Source organism: Pelmatolapia mariae, linkage group LG9 (assembly GCF_036321145.2).
Source record: "Pelmatolapia mariae isolate MD_Pm_ZW linkage group LG9, Pm_UMD_F_2, whole genome shotgun sequence".
NCBI lineage: Eukaryota > Metazoa > Chordata > Actinopteri > Cichliformes > Cichlidae > Pelmatolapia > Pelmatolapia mariae.
The window spans coordinates 32,084,215-32,101,007 of record NC_086235.1 but is presented as its reverse complement, the minus strand read 5'-3'; the positions used below and the strand labels follow the sequence as shown (position 1 = coordinate 32,101,007).

General features: G+C 40.1%; 1 protein-coding gene across 4 annotated transcripts in view; it reads left to right on the top strand.

Annotated features, from left to right (window-relative positions):
• Positions 1 to 219: 219 nt before the first annotated feature.
• Positions 220 to 16,793, top strand: part of slc12a7b (solute carrier family 12 member 7b) — an 84,726-nt gene continuing 68,152 nt past the window's right edge. For 2 of the 4 annotated variants that reach the window (XM_063484204.1, XM_063484202.1), the window contains exon 1: positions 220 to 551. In XM_063484204.1, coding sequence (XP_063340274.1) covers positions 320 to 551 — 232 coding nt within the window. In that variant the 5' untranslated portion in view covers positions 220 to 319. The remainder of the gene's footprint in view (positions 552 to 16,793) is intronic. The other 2 variants (XM_063484200.1, XM_063484199.1) reach the window with 1 other exon arrangement.

Sequence of the window (16,793 nt, the reverse complement as noted above, 5' to 3'; positions counted from 1 at the left end):
AATCATACTGTAATAACTACAGAACTTTGAGGAGAATATTGTTAATTTGATAGAAATATTAGTAACTAACCCTGTTCACAATTAACAGATTTCGACAACTCTGATTTGCTTCTGGGAACGATTGACAGCGCTCCTTGGCATTCTAAACCAATGAGCGAGCAGAGAGGGCGGGCACAGCCATACTGTAATCAATCCTCTGATCGAAGGCGAGAGTGGGAACCGTTGGCTGTCCTGTGTACTTGCACGCGCAGAGTGAGGAGCACAAGCTAACCTCTGTGCTGACCTCCACTGAAAAGTTCCACAGGTGAAGAAAAAGGACATGGGGGACAGATTTGTGGTAGTCCCCGTTGGCGGTGGAGGGACGGTCCCCGCACAGGGGGCTCACTTGGACGCGGTTGCCGCTGACCCGGGACTCGACACCGGCGGCAGCAGTAGCAGCAGCGCCGACACGGGGCAGGAAAAAGAGACGCTTGAAGACTCCGTGTTCGAACCCCTGGACCCCGGCGCTGCGGTGCCTATCCTGGAGTACAACAGGGAGCCTAACAAGTACGGTAAGTGTGCTACAGACAGGCGCAGACTCCGTGTCCCACTTCTTATCTCACCTATCCACCTTTTAGAGGATTAGCTGTCGTGTTTCTCCCGGGCAGTGATCTAATAAAACTGAAGCAGACCTGCGGAACCTGTTCACATTAACCACAACAATCAAAACTTTATTGGTTTGTATCCTGGTGCCTCATATAGAGATTTTACCGGCATTAAAAGTTCCGTCAGACAGTTTGGAAGATTAAAACGACATCTCTGCTCACCTAATTGAAGCGCACATGAAGCAGACTGTATTTGTTTAGGTCCGTGCGAATTTCCTCTGTCTTTTATCTGGAATTGAGTTTTTGTTAATAAATGTTAAATAAAATAATATGACAAGGTTTTGGCGCCATTTTAATTTTTTATTTTTTGAAAATAAGGGGCAGAAAATAAAAGGCAGGCTAGCGTACCTTGTTTTGTTCTGTTCTCAACATATGTAGAATATGTAGCAAGGTGCTCCTGTGGTAACCTTTGTCTTTCACAATGGTCCAAATATAGTTTTAATTTCACATAGTGCCAGCGATTTCCCAAATTCACTGTTCTTGGTTCATAGTATGTGTCTCTGAGCTGAACCACAATTTGGCTGCAGGCTTTATTCTCAAGCTTTGTTCATGCAAACAAGGTGCATCTATAGCAACAGGTGGGTGCTTAGAAGGTGCTAGAAGAATTGCCTGGCACTTAATGTACTCTGAGTTTATTTGTGTCCATAAGGGTCATCCTGTTTATGGCTATTTCATATGTAACTGTAAACAATGTTTAGACACCACAAAGGAAAGGTAAATTTTAGTCTTAATAATTAAATATGGATGAAAAAAGAAGATAAATCTCACAGTGCTAGTGGTGGTTACTGGGTGGGTACTCATGATGAATCATGGTGATAGAGGAGACTTTTAATATTGACGAAATAAGTTTAAGTTATGTTAGGTCGAACAAAAGTATCCCACAGGCTCAGAGCCAGTATAAGATGCTGGACAGGTGACAAGTTTCTGGTCCTGTTAAAGCCTCTGTTGATTTAGAGCAGTGATTGACATGAAGCTACAAGTACTCCAGTGGGTTATTGTATAGTAATATATGTGGAAAGAAGGGTTCAACTTGTGTGAAAAAAAAAAAACCTATAAAACAAAACAGATTTTACAAGCAAAAAGTTGCTTGGCTTGATTCCAACCGGAGACACAAATTTGCTTTAGGGTAGTGTCAGAAGGAGCATCTGACATAAAACTGCCAAATCAAACATGCAGAGCAACTTGCTGTGCAGCAAAAAGCAGTGAAAAGTAGCGTTCATATGTTTTGAAAAGAAAATCTAATCTTGTAGAAAAAGATGCATACATTTTGAAACTAAACAAGCAGGGGGCAAAACAGAAAGAACTTGTTGAAATAACTCACTGAAAGTATGAAAAATGGTTAAAGTAAGCACAAGCACGTGCATGTGGAAGTAGAGATGTGCCGATTCTCATTTTCAATTGTTTTATTGTATTTATTTATTTATATTTTTTCATTAGTATCAGTTTTTGCTGATTTTTCCAGATTTATTTCTAAGACCTAGAACTGACAATGTATACCAGCAAAAACCAGTGCTTCTTCAATGGCACTATACTATTTTTGTAATAAAATCAATTTATAAATTATTAATTACAGTTATTAATTACAATTTTACAATTTCCTCCAAACTGTAGGAAGTTAGAGGAGCTGCTTTTCCTTACATTTTACCTCTCATCCGGTGAAAGAAGCTTCTCAGATGAGAGGTGAAATGTCTTCAAGCAACCTAAAGAAGTCCAGACGCTTTTCTTTCCAAGCTCCTTAGACTGCTTTTGCTTAAACAACTCAAAATAAAGTGCTCTGCTAGGGAGGTATAACTAATAACTGAATCTGAGTTGGCGTACACCTCACTTTAAGGCTTCTTTTGTCTGCTCCCTTATTACCAAGGGTTCACCACCGTGTTTGATTTGGTCCTTCCCGACATAGCCTCAAAGGGATCTCCTTCCCAGGATCCAACAGGGGTCTTAACACGTACGTTTACCTGACATGCAGTGCTGATAAGAAGTATTTTCCCTCTTCCTACTGTCACACTTAAATGTTTCAGATCATCAAGCTAATTTTAATATTAGACAAAGATAACGCAAGTAAATACAAAATGCAGTTTTTAAATGATGATTTCATTTATCGAGGGGAAAAACGTCCCAAGCCTATGTGCTCCTGTCTAAAAAAAAAAAAGAAAAAAAAGAAAAAAAGAAATTGACCCATGAACTTAATAACTTGTTGTGCCACTCTTGGCATCAAGAGCTGCAGAAAAGCATTCGTGATAGCTGACGATAAGTCTTTCACATCACTGTGGAGGAATTTTGGCCCACTCGTCTTAGTTGAATTCAAACAATTCTGCAATGTCGTAGGTTGACTCTTTAAGGTCATGCCAAAGAATCTCAATCAAACTGAGTCAGAACTCTGACTAGCCCACTCCAAAACCTTTATATTGATTTATTTTCGTAAGCCATTTAGAGGTGGAACTTTGTCTTCACTCACAATGAGGAGCCTACATGTTAATGATATGTTTGTGCACGGCTGTGAGTGTGCGCATGTTTTTTGTTTTTTTTCTCACGCCTGCAGTCACAGAACCTGCTGAGTCTTTAGCAATGTTGGTAGAAACACTAAAATACTCATTTGTAGCTTGATTTTGAGCATAGAAATATTGTTTTAAATCAAACAGGTTGTAGTTTTGTAGGAATAAACCTCACCTCACTGGAGCAGTAGGTGTTTTTAACTGATAGCCAGCACTGAGCTGCAAAGCCATGAAAATGTGTTCAACCCGATTACCTCTTCTATAATACGATGACAAGTTGGGACTTGGCTATTCTGCTTTAATGCATAGATGGTATTTCATTCAAATTCAGATTGTGTTGCTAAGTAGAAGATGATGGGTGTGTTTGTGCACGTGAGATATCATGCGAGGGTGCATTATTGGGGCTTGTTGTGCTTTGTGTGTTCTCTCAGCCAAACAGTGATGATGGTAGATTGGGAGCAAGTTTTCAACGGCAAAAATTTTAATCTCCCAAAAATTTGTAACATGACTCCAGAGAACAACCAAAGAGCATTTGCCGCCTCTGTGGGCACATGCAACTGGGCGGGCAAAGAATGTGGCTGTCAAATGATGTCATATGTTACATGTCGCTCCAATGAATATGCTGCTGTAAAATCTGAGGATGTTTTTTGTTTGTTTTTTCTTTTTTTGCGGTGGTGGTTGTAAAAATACCTACTTCATTAATATCACTGGCTGGAAATTGTGACGGGAATAGTAATGAAAAAGTCTTGTATTTGCAATTTAATTGATTTGAACGCCTTTAACCCTTCGTTGAAAAAGATCCACACTGGCCGAACAGATTTATTTTGTAATTTTGGCTGCGAAATTCTCTCCAGCCAAATATAGTTGAGGAGTTATTGTAATGTGAAGCGCACATGGAAAAATCTAGGCCCTGTAAATTCTTTGTGCTTGTTTTGTCTCTATCACAAATACTAACGGGGTTACAGCATTGTGAAGAGTGCTTGTACAATGGGCCCAGTGATGGTTATAAAAAGAGAAAAAGTGGACAAACCTATGCCAGAAACTTGCTGAGATGGATTATAGATATTAACGACCCTCTGTATAATGAAGTCTCTACTTCAGGAGTTATTTATCACTGAAGCATCTTATTAGGTACTGACTTCAGTTCGATTTCAATTTCCGCACTTCATTCATCTGTGACGCTCGGTTTACTGCAATCAGTGGAAAGTTGTTTGTTTTGGTATAATCTGTTTACAGATCTATAGGGGCCTCTGTTTAATTGAATTCCCTATGATGAAGTTAGCGGTAGCAGATAATAGATTTAATTATGTTTACACGATCAATGGTTAGCCATTTTCCACTACAGAGGCACTGCACAGATAAACTTGTATGTATCAGCATGCTCAATGGGAAGGTTCCTCTTTTAGTTACATACCACACAGTCAAACAGAGACCAGATGCAGGCTCTGAATAAAGCTGACTGCATATTACAATTTGTGACTTTTAATTTGTTAATAAAGGAGGCTTTATTTGACGGTGGAATGTAGTTTTCCAAAGGTCAAATGCAATTTGAATACATTTGACAGTTTAGTGGAACTGGAGCACTGTGTTTTCCACGACTCGAGGTTGCAAAACAATGTTAAGTAAAGTCTCTCGTAAAGAGGAAGCAGCGGTTATGAAGAAATATAAATGATGGAAAAAAACGTTTTGTTGTGTGAATGATAGTGTCTGTGTTACACTGCCTTAGGCTCCTCTTAAAACACTTTAGTCTAAAAATGCTCTTGTGACTTGGTCCTTGTTCAGATTTTAGGCCGTGCGAAGAGTGGGAAAAGGCCATAGTGACTGCTAATGACATTAAGCAGTTTGTGGGTGTGACCTCGCGGCTTGCCTCAGATGCTGAGGATGATTAAGATTGTGTTTGGATTTATGAGAGATTAAGCAGGCATTGAAATATAAATGAGGTTCTAGAGTCTTCAGAAGGTGTCAGATTCAAATCAGGCTGAGAGACTGTTAAGCTCTCATCTCTGTGATTGTTTCTGCTGCCTGAGATTCTTTATAGAGAATCAGCAAAAGTAATCTGCATGAATTTGTTAGCTGGTTATGATTTTTTTTAAGGTCCAATCTCAGAAGCTAACCCTATAATATCATATATAAGTAAGTTAATGTCTCATTAAGTGTACCAAATGTTAAATTGAAAAAATAACATTATTTATATAACATTAATAATATTCCTGTTGTGATTTGCTTTTATATTTATTCACCTTTGTAACATTTACCCACTCTGCACTTTACTTTGAGCCAAGTTACACGACACAATATCAAAGTTGGGGAAAAATAAACAGTGAAAGCATTTAAAGGGAAACAAATTATTAAATTTAAAACGAATGACGTTTAAAAAATAAAAAGATGTGAGATAGAAATTAAATACCACTCTAGACACACTTTACATTTGTTTTTAAATCTTTTGTGGTGTATTTAAAAGAATGTGAAAATATTTACTACTCAGTTATTTATTTCATTTTTGACAGTTTCAGTCTTACTCATTTTACATGCTGTTTGGATCTCTGCAACACAGCTATCTCTGGAGTGTTTATCCACTCTTTGCTCACGTTGCCTTTTATCCCGTCGGTGAGTGGACTACATGACTTTCATGGATCAAACCCACAGTTTCTCTGTCCCCTGAAATGGGCTGCGTCTGTGGCTGCTCTGTTCTCCACCTCACTAAGCATGACTTTATACAATCCAGAAATCTGGATTTTTTTATTCCTGACTGAGACTTGGTAGCAGTCCGCATACCACACATCCCTTATTGAACTGTGTCCAAGGGGGTACTCTTTTATCAGCCAGCCTCGGATGCTGGGTTGTAGAGGACGTCTTGCTGTTGTGTTTTCAAATCGGTTTTCATGTCGTTTGTCTAAAATTGGATAGTTTTTATCGCTTGAGCTGCAGGGGAAAGGATCCTTTTTATTGTGCTGTAGTGTACCGTCCACCTGGTCCAAACAGCACATTCTTAAAGGAATTTAGTAACTGTTTACCATCCACCCTGAAACTGTCTAGACTGGTCGTATTTGGGGATTTTAACGTGCATATTGATGATGACTCTGATCTCTTTGCTAGGAGCTTAATGAGTGTCATAGACATTTTTAATTTATCCAGCATGTGTCTGGCCCTACTCACACCAAAGGGCACACTTTGGACCTCGGTTTTACTTTGGGTCTGAATGTTAATTCTGTTTGTTCTGAGGACATTTTTATTTCTAACGACCACTGTGTTAATTTTCCATTGATTTGTAACTGTGACACAGTTTTCAGCCCCCCATGAGGTCTGCCTCCTCTGCAGGCATGCTTTCTGAAGCTTTTAATTTGTTTTTCTCCCCTTATAATGATGTAGATATATTAACAGATCATTTTAATTAACATTACCTTTCTATATTAGACTATATCTGTTGTTTTAAATAGAGATGGGTGCCAGTTTTACAGTCATCACCATAGATAAATTATGATATATGCCATTTTTTTCTGCATGATAAAGCGTTCCTGCAGAAAAATGGAACATCTGTGGAGGAAAACCCATTTAAAAAGGCACTTATTACACCTAAAGGATCTTTTAGTTCCTTTAATAACTCAGTTAAGGAAGCGAGGGGTGCATATTTTTCTAACCTGGTGTTAAATAGCAGTTGTTATTCAACATTGTTAGTGGCATCATTACTCCTGCTCCACTTACTATGTCCTGAAATGAGGACTGTCAGCATTTTCTTTCCTTTTTTTTTAATAAGGTCAGAAATGTAAGAAATAATATCTCTTCTTCAGCATCTGTGTTGATGTTCCCACACCAGCTCTGCCTGTTATCTTACAATAGACAGCGTTGCACCAGTAACTTTACCTGAGCTGGTGAAGCTTATTGGTACGATGAAAGCCTGTTTGTGCTCTCTGGACATTTTTGTACCTTGTACCTTTAAGGACATCTATTATCCCTGCTATGCAGATGATATTCAGCTGTACACCTCGTTTCACCCAAGTTCCTAGACACTATTAAACAGTGGATGGCAGACAGTTTTCTTTAATTAAATCAAGAATAAATGGAAATAATTGTGTTTGCACCAGAAAGGAGACGCTTGGACATCTTGGTTCTTTGGCAAAATCCTCTGTTAGGAACTTTGGCATAACCTTTGATTCTGGTTTTACTTTGGATGCACATGTCAAGTTTCTGGTTCATCATTTGAGAAGTACTGCCAAACTAAGCTCTGTTGTGTCACGTGCTGAACTGGAAATGATTATTCATGCTTTTGTTTCTTCATGATTGGATTACTGCAATGCACTATAAATTTGTCTTGGAAAAACATCCCAGAACAGTTCCAAGTTCTTTAAAATGCTTCTGCCAGGCTTCTGACAAAATCCCCCAACTTCTTACATGTGACTTATATCTTAATGCAGCTACACTGGCTTTCGGTTCATTTCAAAGTACAATTTAAGAGTATTTTGCTGACTTGGACAGCTTTTCAATGACAGGCAACATGCATTATCATCAAGATAAGGAACTTCTTCAATTACGCTGTTAAGTGCCAGGAGGATTGGAGTGATTTATAAATCGAGGAAACCAAACAACCTCTACCTAAGCGGATGGCACTACACAGAAGAGCTACCTCGTCAGGGCAGGACTCCGCAGTCTATTTACACCTACTGGCCAGTCGACACTCTTTCAATGATGATGATGATGTACACATCCAGGACAGGGAGGAACACTGGTTTGAGCGTGGAGTCAAGGAGGCCATCTACATGAAATCGAGGAGGGGGCCTCAGGCTACATCTTTCACCATCTTACAATGCTGTGATTGCAGCCATTCCCCAACTCTCTGTGAATGGTACTCATGACCATTGATCAGTGGTCCCTTATTAGTGGTCAAGACAATTTGCTTATTAATGATCCAGTAAATTTTTGACCAGTGGTGCTAGTTTCAGTCATTATGCAAATGTACTGTTCATAAGGCTGGAAACCTGCAGTCAGTTGAGACTGAAGAAGTCACTTGGATTAGTGACAAAACATTTCTCCCGCTGAAAACGCTACATCCAGATGATTTAACTTTTTGGGAAAAACATTTATGTATTTTTTAGGTGGAGGGTCTAGTTTGTATATTACATCTACAGCTAATAATTACATTGTGTGTAGAGAATGAGTGGGACAGAACTGGTAAATGAACGTCCTCAGAATGTCATTCCAGAGGCTCACTTGCTCTGTGTGTGTGTGTGTGTGTGTGTGCGTGCGTGTGTGTGCGCGTGTGTGTGTGTGCGTGTGTGTGTGCGTGTGTGTGTGTGTGTGTGTGTGTTCATGTTCAAGAAGGCATGCACCTTTGGTGTCATGTGCTGCCCTCATCTTTATTTGGAGCCCAGCAGTCAGCACCAACTGGGCCCTGGCATCCACTATATCTGCTCCTGCTGTTGTGTGGCCTTGTTCAGTCTTACATATTTGTTCCACTTGCTCCCTATTTAACACTGCTGTTTACACGCAACACTTACAGGGCGATGTATGTGTCTGAGGTGGGGGTGGGTGGGGGTTACATCGGTCAGACAGATTGTGTTTCAGAACACACTCCCCTTTGGGTCACAGTTTAGCTCAATCTTTACTCAGCCTTTTCATCAGGTAATTTTGTTTTGAATTGGGCATTTGTCCTCAGGTCATTATCTACATTATCATAACACTTTACAGTGCAGTTACCACCAAAGCAATAATGGAATCTTACTTGTGCAGTTAGTAAATGTGGATGAGTGGTCAATGGGGGTCTGTCGGTGTCAGTTTCAGGTGCAAATCTGTCCCAAACTACAAGGCACAAAGGATCTTATAGAAACAAAAAAAAAATGTGACAAACTTAAAAAAATACTATAAATTCCTGCTTTGACATCACTGCAAGTTTAACTGTTTTTACTAACTAGGGTTTCTCTTTTGTTTTTGTTTTTCATCTGTTACAAAATTGAAGTTAAAGATAACTTGACACAGGTGTTTCTTTTCTATGTCAGTAGGTTGTAGCAATAGTTGTTTTAGCATGGGATGGTATGATACTATCATACTTTTTTACATGCACAGCTGTGGTTAAAAATTTACATACAGTCATCACAGGCATAAAAAACAGTATAGGTTCAGTATATTTTCACCTGTTATTTCAGAGTTTTAGATGCATTTTGATAGACAAAGTATTTGCTGTACTTGTATGCAGACAGATTCATCACTGAGAGATATTATATATCTGACCTTTTATTATCATCTTTCAACTGCTCCTGTTAAGGCTCATTACAATGGATCATCTGTTTGTTTCTCTTTATATCCTCTGCCTCTTCCTTTGTGAGGCTAACTGTTTGTGTGTCCTGTATCACCTGATTAATTAACCTCCTGTATTCATTGCACTTCTCTTTTCAGTATTACTGTTCTTAGCTCTCAATCTTGCTTTGCTCTGCTCTCCTTCGTCATGCATTCCTGTAGATTTCCTTAATTTTTCTGCATTATCCATTTCTTGTTTTTACTACTGCCGAACTTACTACTACTACTTTTACTACTGTCTTCCACTTTCACTTTTCTGGAAATCATCCAATGTTACCTAGCTACTCTTTTCACTGACACCAGCTTGTAGGCTCTACCACATAAAATAAAGTCCACCCCTGTCCCTTTTTAAAAGCACCCTGTTAAGCAGCAGTGCCAGAGGTGGCAGTAGCGGGGTCATTACCCTTGCCCTGGCAAACCCACGCCGTAGGACAATGAGTGACGTTACATGTTGCAGTGTCCCTTCAACTTGTGATTTACCTCTTGATTTTTGTAAGCCAGCACATAGCGTAGCTGAGTCTAAGACACAAGGTAACTATTGTGAAAAAGAAAGTAAGAAACTCAGCAATTTCTTTGCTTCCAGTTTTGACTCCTTCTGCTCCTGTACCAGTGCTGGTGTGGAGGTTTTGTCTGAGTGGGGACACCTATCATTCAGGAGAATATTGCAGGGGTTATCCAAGGCCTAGACACTGGTAGAAATGGTACGGAGCAAAAATGACCAATGTGGGGTCCTAACCAGAGTCCCAATCATTGTAGTATGGAATTCTGACTTATGAACATTATGTTTGATATGGTACATGTTTCATGCTGGATGCCCTTCATCAAGCAATCCTCCTTGTTCTAATTTTTTTTAATTTATTTTTTGGAGGGGGGGCTTGGGGCCAGCACTAACACTGCATAAATATGAGATACTAGAGGAAATCTAGCTCCTCATATTTTGTGACTTACACCAAAATCTAGATTAAGAAATCACTAAATGTGCATAGTATCTCTTAGGCAATGCACCAAACTGAAAATGGAAGTAAGCAAGTGAAACTTTACCAGTCACCTCCAAAGCACTGCTCATACCAGTGCAGTTTGTTTTATTTTAACACACGATGAAAGTGGTCTGGTTAATAATGCTAACAGTCTTTCAGCACCAGGAAACCACTGCTGCTGAACAGATGTGATGGGAAAAACTACATCATGTGTTTTCCCTCTGGACATTCTCTACATTTGGGGTTGGTAGTCAGGGGTTTTTCCACCTCTTGGGTATGTGTAAAACTAAGTAAGGCATTTACTGTGAGTCATTTTGGCCTTTTTGCCTTTCCTATCACGGTAAATATTGTTGTAGAGCAACATAAAGCCAAATGAGGCCCCTAGAAAGCAAAATACATGTTTAAAATTATATCCGGAGACAGTGAAGACATAAGGTGATGACACTTAAACATATTAGCATTATCCCATCCAGTGAAATCATTCAAAATAAAGAAAATAACAACTTTTAAAATGACCAAATATGTTTATTCAACAATAATATTAAAACAAACCCAATACAAATACTGCTCTATTTACTGAATAGAGCAGTTGAAGAGCTTTGTTTCCATAAAAAGCTGTGTTAAATTTCTGTTTGTGCTATTGTGTCCACCTTAGGTATATGTAAGGAGAAAATGCAGCTGGGCACAGTCAGTACAGTTACTTGGTTATGGCATCAGTGGATATCAGATGTCAGAAATGTGTAGAGAGAGACATCGCGTGAGTATCATGTTCCGCCTGTCTCTGAATTAGGAGTCCTATTATAACCTCCTTAACCCCACCCCAGCCTAAATGACTACAGTCCAGTAAAACTCCAGGGATGAGACTGATGCAGTGCAAGCTTCAATCCTTCCAAACTCTCTCATGACATGTGTTGAGCTGTCTGCTGAAAAAGGAACTGAGATGGCAAATAACTTGAGTCAACTTCTGTTTTTGCTGATCTTACTCATTGCCCCAAGACAGTTTTTTTTCGTTCTTATTTTTTTTCTGGTTATGTTTTCTGTTCTTATTATGTTATGTTGGGGTGGCTGTAGCTCAGGTGGCAGAGCAGGTCAGCTACTAACCAGAAGGTTGGTGGTTCGATTCCAGGCTGCTCCAGTCTGCATGCCAAATATCCTTTGGGCAAGATACTAACCCCCCATGTTGCTCTCCGATGCATCCATCGGAGTGTTAATGTGTATGAATGTTAGATTTAGAGCTTAGAATAAGTGGTTGGGTCAATGAATTAGGTGTATAAAGTGCTTTGAGTGCTCAGACAGAGTAGGAAAGCGCTATATAAAAACCAGTCCATGTTGTCTGAATTTTTGTCAGACTCACAAATGCAGACTAGGGATGGGTACCAGTATCCGGTGCTATTATGGCACCGGTTCTGACATAAACGGTAGTAACCAGACCGAAAAGCAGCGCACATTTCGGTGCTTTATTTCGGTGCTTTTTTTTTTCCCTGAGATGTCATACACTTTGGATTCTAGCCAATTATTTTACCTTTGCAAGGATAGTAGGCGGGCCCAGGTACGTACGTTCTTTTAGAGCAGAGCTACAGATTAAAAATGCCTAAGGCGAAGCGGTCAAAAGTCTGGCTGTACTTCACAGCAAAAGATGCAAACTCAGCAGCCTGCAACAAGTGCTTTAAGGTGATACTGTGATACTGTGCAAAGGAGGTAACACCTCGAATCTGACGACGAACCTGGCGACGCATAGCGTTGTTTTAAAAGCCGAGAAATGCACCGAGTTAGCAACATCCCCCAAGAACTCGAAGAGTAGAGTCCTGGCCCTAGCCCTGCCAGTGTAGCAGAAATGATGACGGATGATGATGGCAGCAGCAGCCGTTCTTATCTGCGTGAGTAGCTTAATGTTGTTCGTGTGTAATTTGTGTTGAGAATGCTAACCACGTTATTAAATTAATGCATGTAAGGTGAACTAGCAAACACCGTCGTAGTTACATGCGGCTGTCTTCTTGTTTGATGTCAGATGCTCCCTTCACCCTGGCCAAAAAGGCTAAAATGACCAAAGAAAAAGTGGAAAACAGCTAAACATGAGAGGTTTTTGGACAAAGAAAGTGTTTTTTCCATTGTTTAAGCACTTCTTCCAGCAAAGAGTGATACCATATATGCCCTATAGCTGCAGAAAAGGCTAACATTGTTATCTTTTTACAAAAAACAGCTAAACGTGAGAGGTTTTTGGACAAAGTTTGCGTTCTCCATTCTTTAAGCACCGGTTCGAGCACCGTTTAAGCACCGGCACCGTTTCAAAAGTACCGGTTTGGCACCGGTATCGGATAAAACCTAAACGATACCTGATAGGTTTGTAGCTTGAACCTATTCGCTGGAACGTTGAAGGCAATGTAATTACACAGCAAACAAGACACGAGTAGGCAAGTTCTTCATGTTTCACGTGCACGGGAGAGAACTGGACAGGCGCCGTTCCTTCGCTTGACCCCAGTTGCTCTCGTCCGCTCCCCCGTAACACTGCTCTTTTATTGTGGTTCCATGAATATGCATAGGTTCATTAACATATAACAGCGTACCCAGGTATACATGTGAACAAAGAATACCCTGTGTGTGTGTGTGTGTGTGTGTGTGTGTGTGTGTGTGTGTGTGTGTGTGTGTGTGTGTGGTCATAAAATGACTTCCTAACCCTGCTGGCCTGGAAGTCCAGCAGTTCATCTAAACAAAATGCACTTAGAGTAAAACAGACATAGATACGTTTATCCTACCATAAAACAATAAGACAAGGTACGACCTCTCCCATGCTCCCAGGATGTGGGTGTGAAAGCCAGAGTGCTCTGGAATGCACACAACGTGTGTCTGCAGACTACTAAGGATCAACTTCTATTAATCTACAACTAATTATAAAACTCTAAGCATAAATGACAATCAACAATACAAAACCTAACATTCCCTCCTTTTTGGCAGTTATGCTAGAAAAGTACCCAGTTATGAATACCTCACGTCTGACAGTGTCAATGCAGCCATTTTTATACTCAGCGTATGTCAATCACTCTAAATTACTGTAACACGCACAGGTCAACAAATGTATTAGAAATTATCCAATTTCTCATTGATCTCATTCAATGGTAACTGCATCCTACAAGTGAACAAATGAATTGTTAATGGTCAAAAGAGAAATTAACATTTTCAAAAACACTCCAGCTTGGTGGTGCTCCTCTGCAAGACATGTAAATCACACGTCTCTCTACAGGGTGGTTTTGTAGCGCGTCATAAATGTCTCTTCCAGTTGTTCCCATCACTGTCCATAGGACCAGAGTCCAAATGTATGTAGAATAGACATTCAAACATACCAGTTGAGTTTGTTGTTTGTCAACGTGGGTCTCAGCTATCTTGAAAGCGGCAGACCTCTTCAGCACTCTAGTTTTATGGCCTCTGCCAACCCCCATCACCTCACTTCAGGCCTCTGTCCTGTGGGGGATATTTATGACTCCTCCATTGTCCATTCTCTGCAGGAAAAACCCTCTGTGGAAAGGGTGCTGAATCCAGTTATCTTACTGCTGTTATGATCCCAGCAGTCTTCAGTGTGTCATTGTATGCACAGTATAGTGACACAGCATTAGGTGATGTTCATAGGAAACTGCTGTCATCACCACCATCGCTTCTGGTTCCTGTGCTTTTCACAGAATCATGATGCCATCCTCGAAATCCCCCTGCGCTGTCGATTGGAGCTTGGCACGCTCCCCTCATCCTTCAGGTGCCCGTCTGTCGTCCACAATCTCCTCTGTTGGTCTCTGGAAAGCCCCCTTGGCACAGCTCTCATTCCAACGCAGCTTCGTGGTCCTTGCTGTGGCTCCAAAGTCTGATCTCATGATGGGCCCCAAACAGCTCGACCTTTGACCTCAACCACTTCCTTGGCTGTCAGCTATGCCTGGAATGGGTTCGCTTCTCACTGGGCCTCAGAAGATTTCTCAGGAGGTTCCTTTCAGCAATACCCTGGACTGCTGCACCTGTATTTCCTTGCTAGGAGGAAAAAACTTCTATCTGGAAAGCATGTCAATCATCATCAAACCACATTCTTTAGTTCAGTGAGCTTCATTTATGGACCATCAAAGCCTCATCTAAACATGGATACACCACTTGCATAGGTTTAATACCTGTAAATGAACTGTTAATCACACAAAAATCATAAAAACATAGTTTAGAAAACATAAAAAAAGATAGTTTCATGTAACTCTGTAATTCTGGACCCCTCCTCTTGACGCATGGACACTCCCATGAGTCAACTCATCAAACCTAGATTCCTGTCTGAAAGAAAAAAGTTAGCGAGATCATGTCCCAGGCAACATCGGGGTGTCTCCCCCTCTGGAGCAGCACCACCCCGGACCTATAACCCTGCAATAAAAGATGTTAGTGTGTTTTGCATATTAGGTTTGCTTAAAACCCCGCTCCGCCAGGAGCCTGCATACACACCATCATGGCCTGGAAAACAAGATCTAGAAGTAAAATCAACCTTCACACTTATAAACAATTGTATAATACGAGTATGAAAGCATTCAGCATCAAGAGGACAAGTACCATGTGCAGGTTTTCTCAAATCGGTAAACTGCAATTATTGGCATAATTTGCCTCAGACATGGATCATCCCATGTACTCAGTTAACATTAATGTAATCGGTGACTTCCCTTAAGCAAAGTCACTCCACTTAGCTATTACTAGGAGCTCAGTAGTGGCCAGCTAATGAGCCCCATATTAAACTAATCCATAAACACTGCATCTCTTATATGCTTTCTCACGTTACTTGTCCGTCTCTGCTGAATCCTCTACATGCACTCTTAGAAAAACAAACATTAACAACACACATGGACAATCCTGGAGGTCAGGCACAAATTGACAGGGTCCAGAGGTGCCATAAAAATACCATAAAGTTAGCCATCCATAGCTGTGGACAGAAGTGACACTAGTTTCAACACAGGAAATGTTTCACATGTTATTCACATCGTCAAAGTAACCTTCACATTTCCCCAACAACACAGTGTAACAGCATCACCAATTCATAATCTGCAAACACAGTTTTCTTCATACATGAACCCAGAAATCCTGTAGTAGGAAAACATCAACCACATGATCAAATCACATGAAGAACTGTAATGCTGTAGAAATGTTAGCGCTGCGCAGGTGTATACACACTTTCTCACAGTTACCTCTGTGAGCAACACAAGGTAGTGAATAACACCCCTGGTAGATGCAAACACAGAAAGTGGCATTTAAAAGGCTAAATCGTCATGCAACCTCGGATGGTGCTATCATCTTCCTGCTCCTTGTAAGAACAAAACACACACATAGATTTATCTACACCTTTCTCAGGTGGGGGTTAACTTTGCACAGTCGTGTTACATCAGTAAAATCGTGTCAGCTTTTGTCAGCTGTTGTCAATCAGTCAGTTTTATTTCTCTTACTCATTTGTCATTCACTCATTCATGCATTCATTCATTCTTTGCTAAAAGTGGAACCCCGCGACGCATTCAGTTTCCACACATAGCAAAATGACGTCATTTTAAAAAGAAAAAAGAAGAAAATTTCAAAAGAAGAATTTAGACTGGATTATCTCGCTGAATCCTTTTTGACAGGGACTTTCATTTTAATTATCCCAGATAAGTGACTTTCTCCTGACCCCATTTCAATATTTTGGAGAAAGTCAACGGTTTGCAACGGTTTTCTCGACATGTCGTATAGCGCTTTTGTTCCAATCTGCTCAAACAGAGATTATCAAACAAAACTTTCAGTGCACTGTGAAAGTATCAAAATAAAAAGGCCTTGTTAAGTCATGACACACGCTCCTCATCTCAGGAGGGTAAATCATACCATTAGCATGATTTATCAAACCATCATACTAATTGGCAGGCTCAACTTCACAACAAAAGAAAAATCATCAGCTAGATAAACTTCAAACCAACCATCAGCCACACAACACACAACATAAGCCTAATGTCTTATTAGCTATGATTTTAATCTGTACCTTTTTACTCATTTAGGCCAAAGATCTCATTTAGTTTTCCTTTTTTCCCCGTCATCATAAAACATGTGACATGTTGTCATGCATTTCACAAAAGAAGTTCGTTCTTATGTATTCAGAGTTGTGTATCTGGGTGCAGGATTCATTCACACATCACAACAGGAAACTCAGTGTTTTAGAGTCTCCACACTAATAAACTCCAACACATCCCATTCACTCGTGCTAGAATTCAATCACCTTGCATTAATCTAAGAACGATCAACTAATTTGCATATCAGCTATTAACCCACTAAGATGGCAGGACAACAGAAATGCATGTTCAAAATATTATCACAACAATAGAATTTCCCTCATACAGTAAAATATTTTGTGCTGCATCAATCAGGCAGAA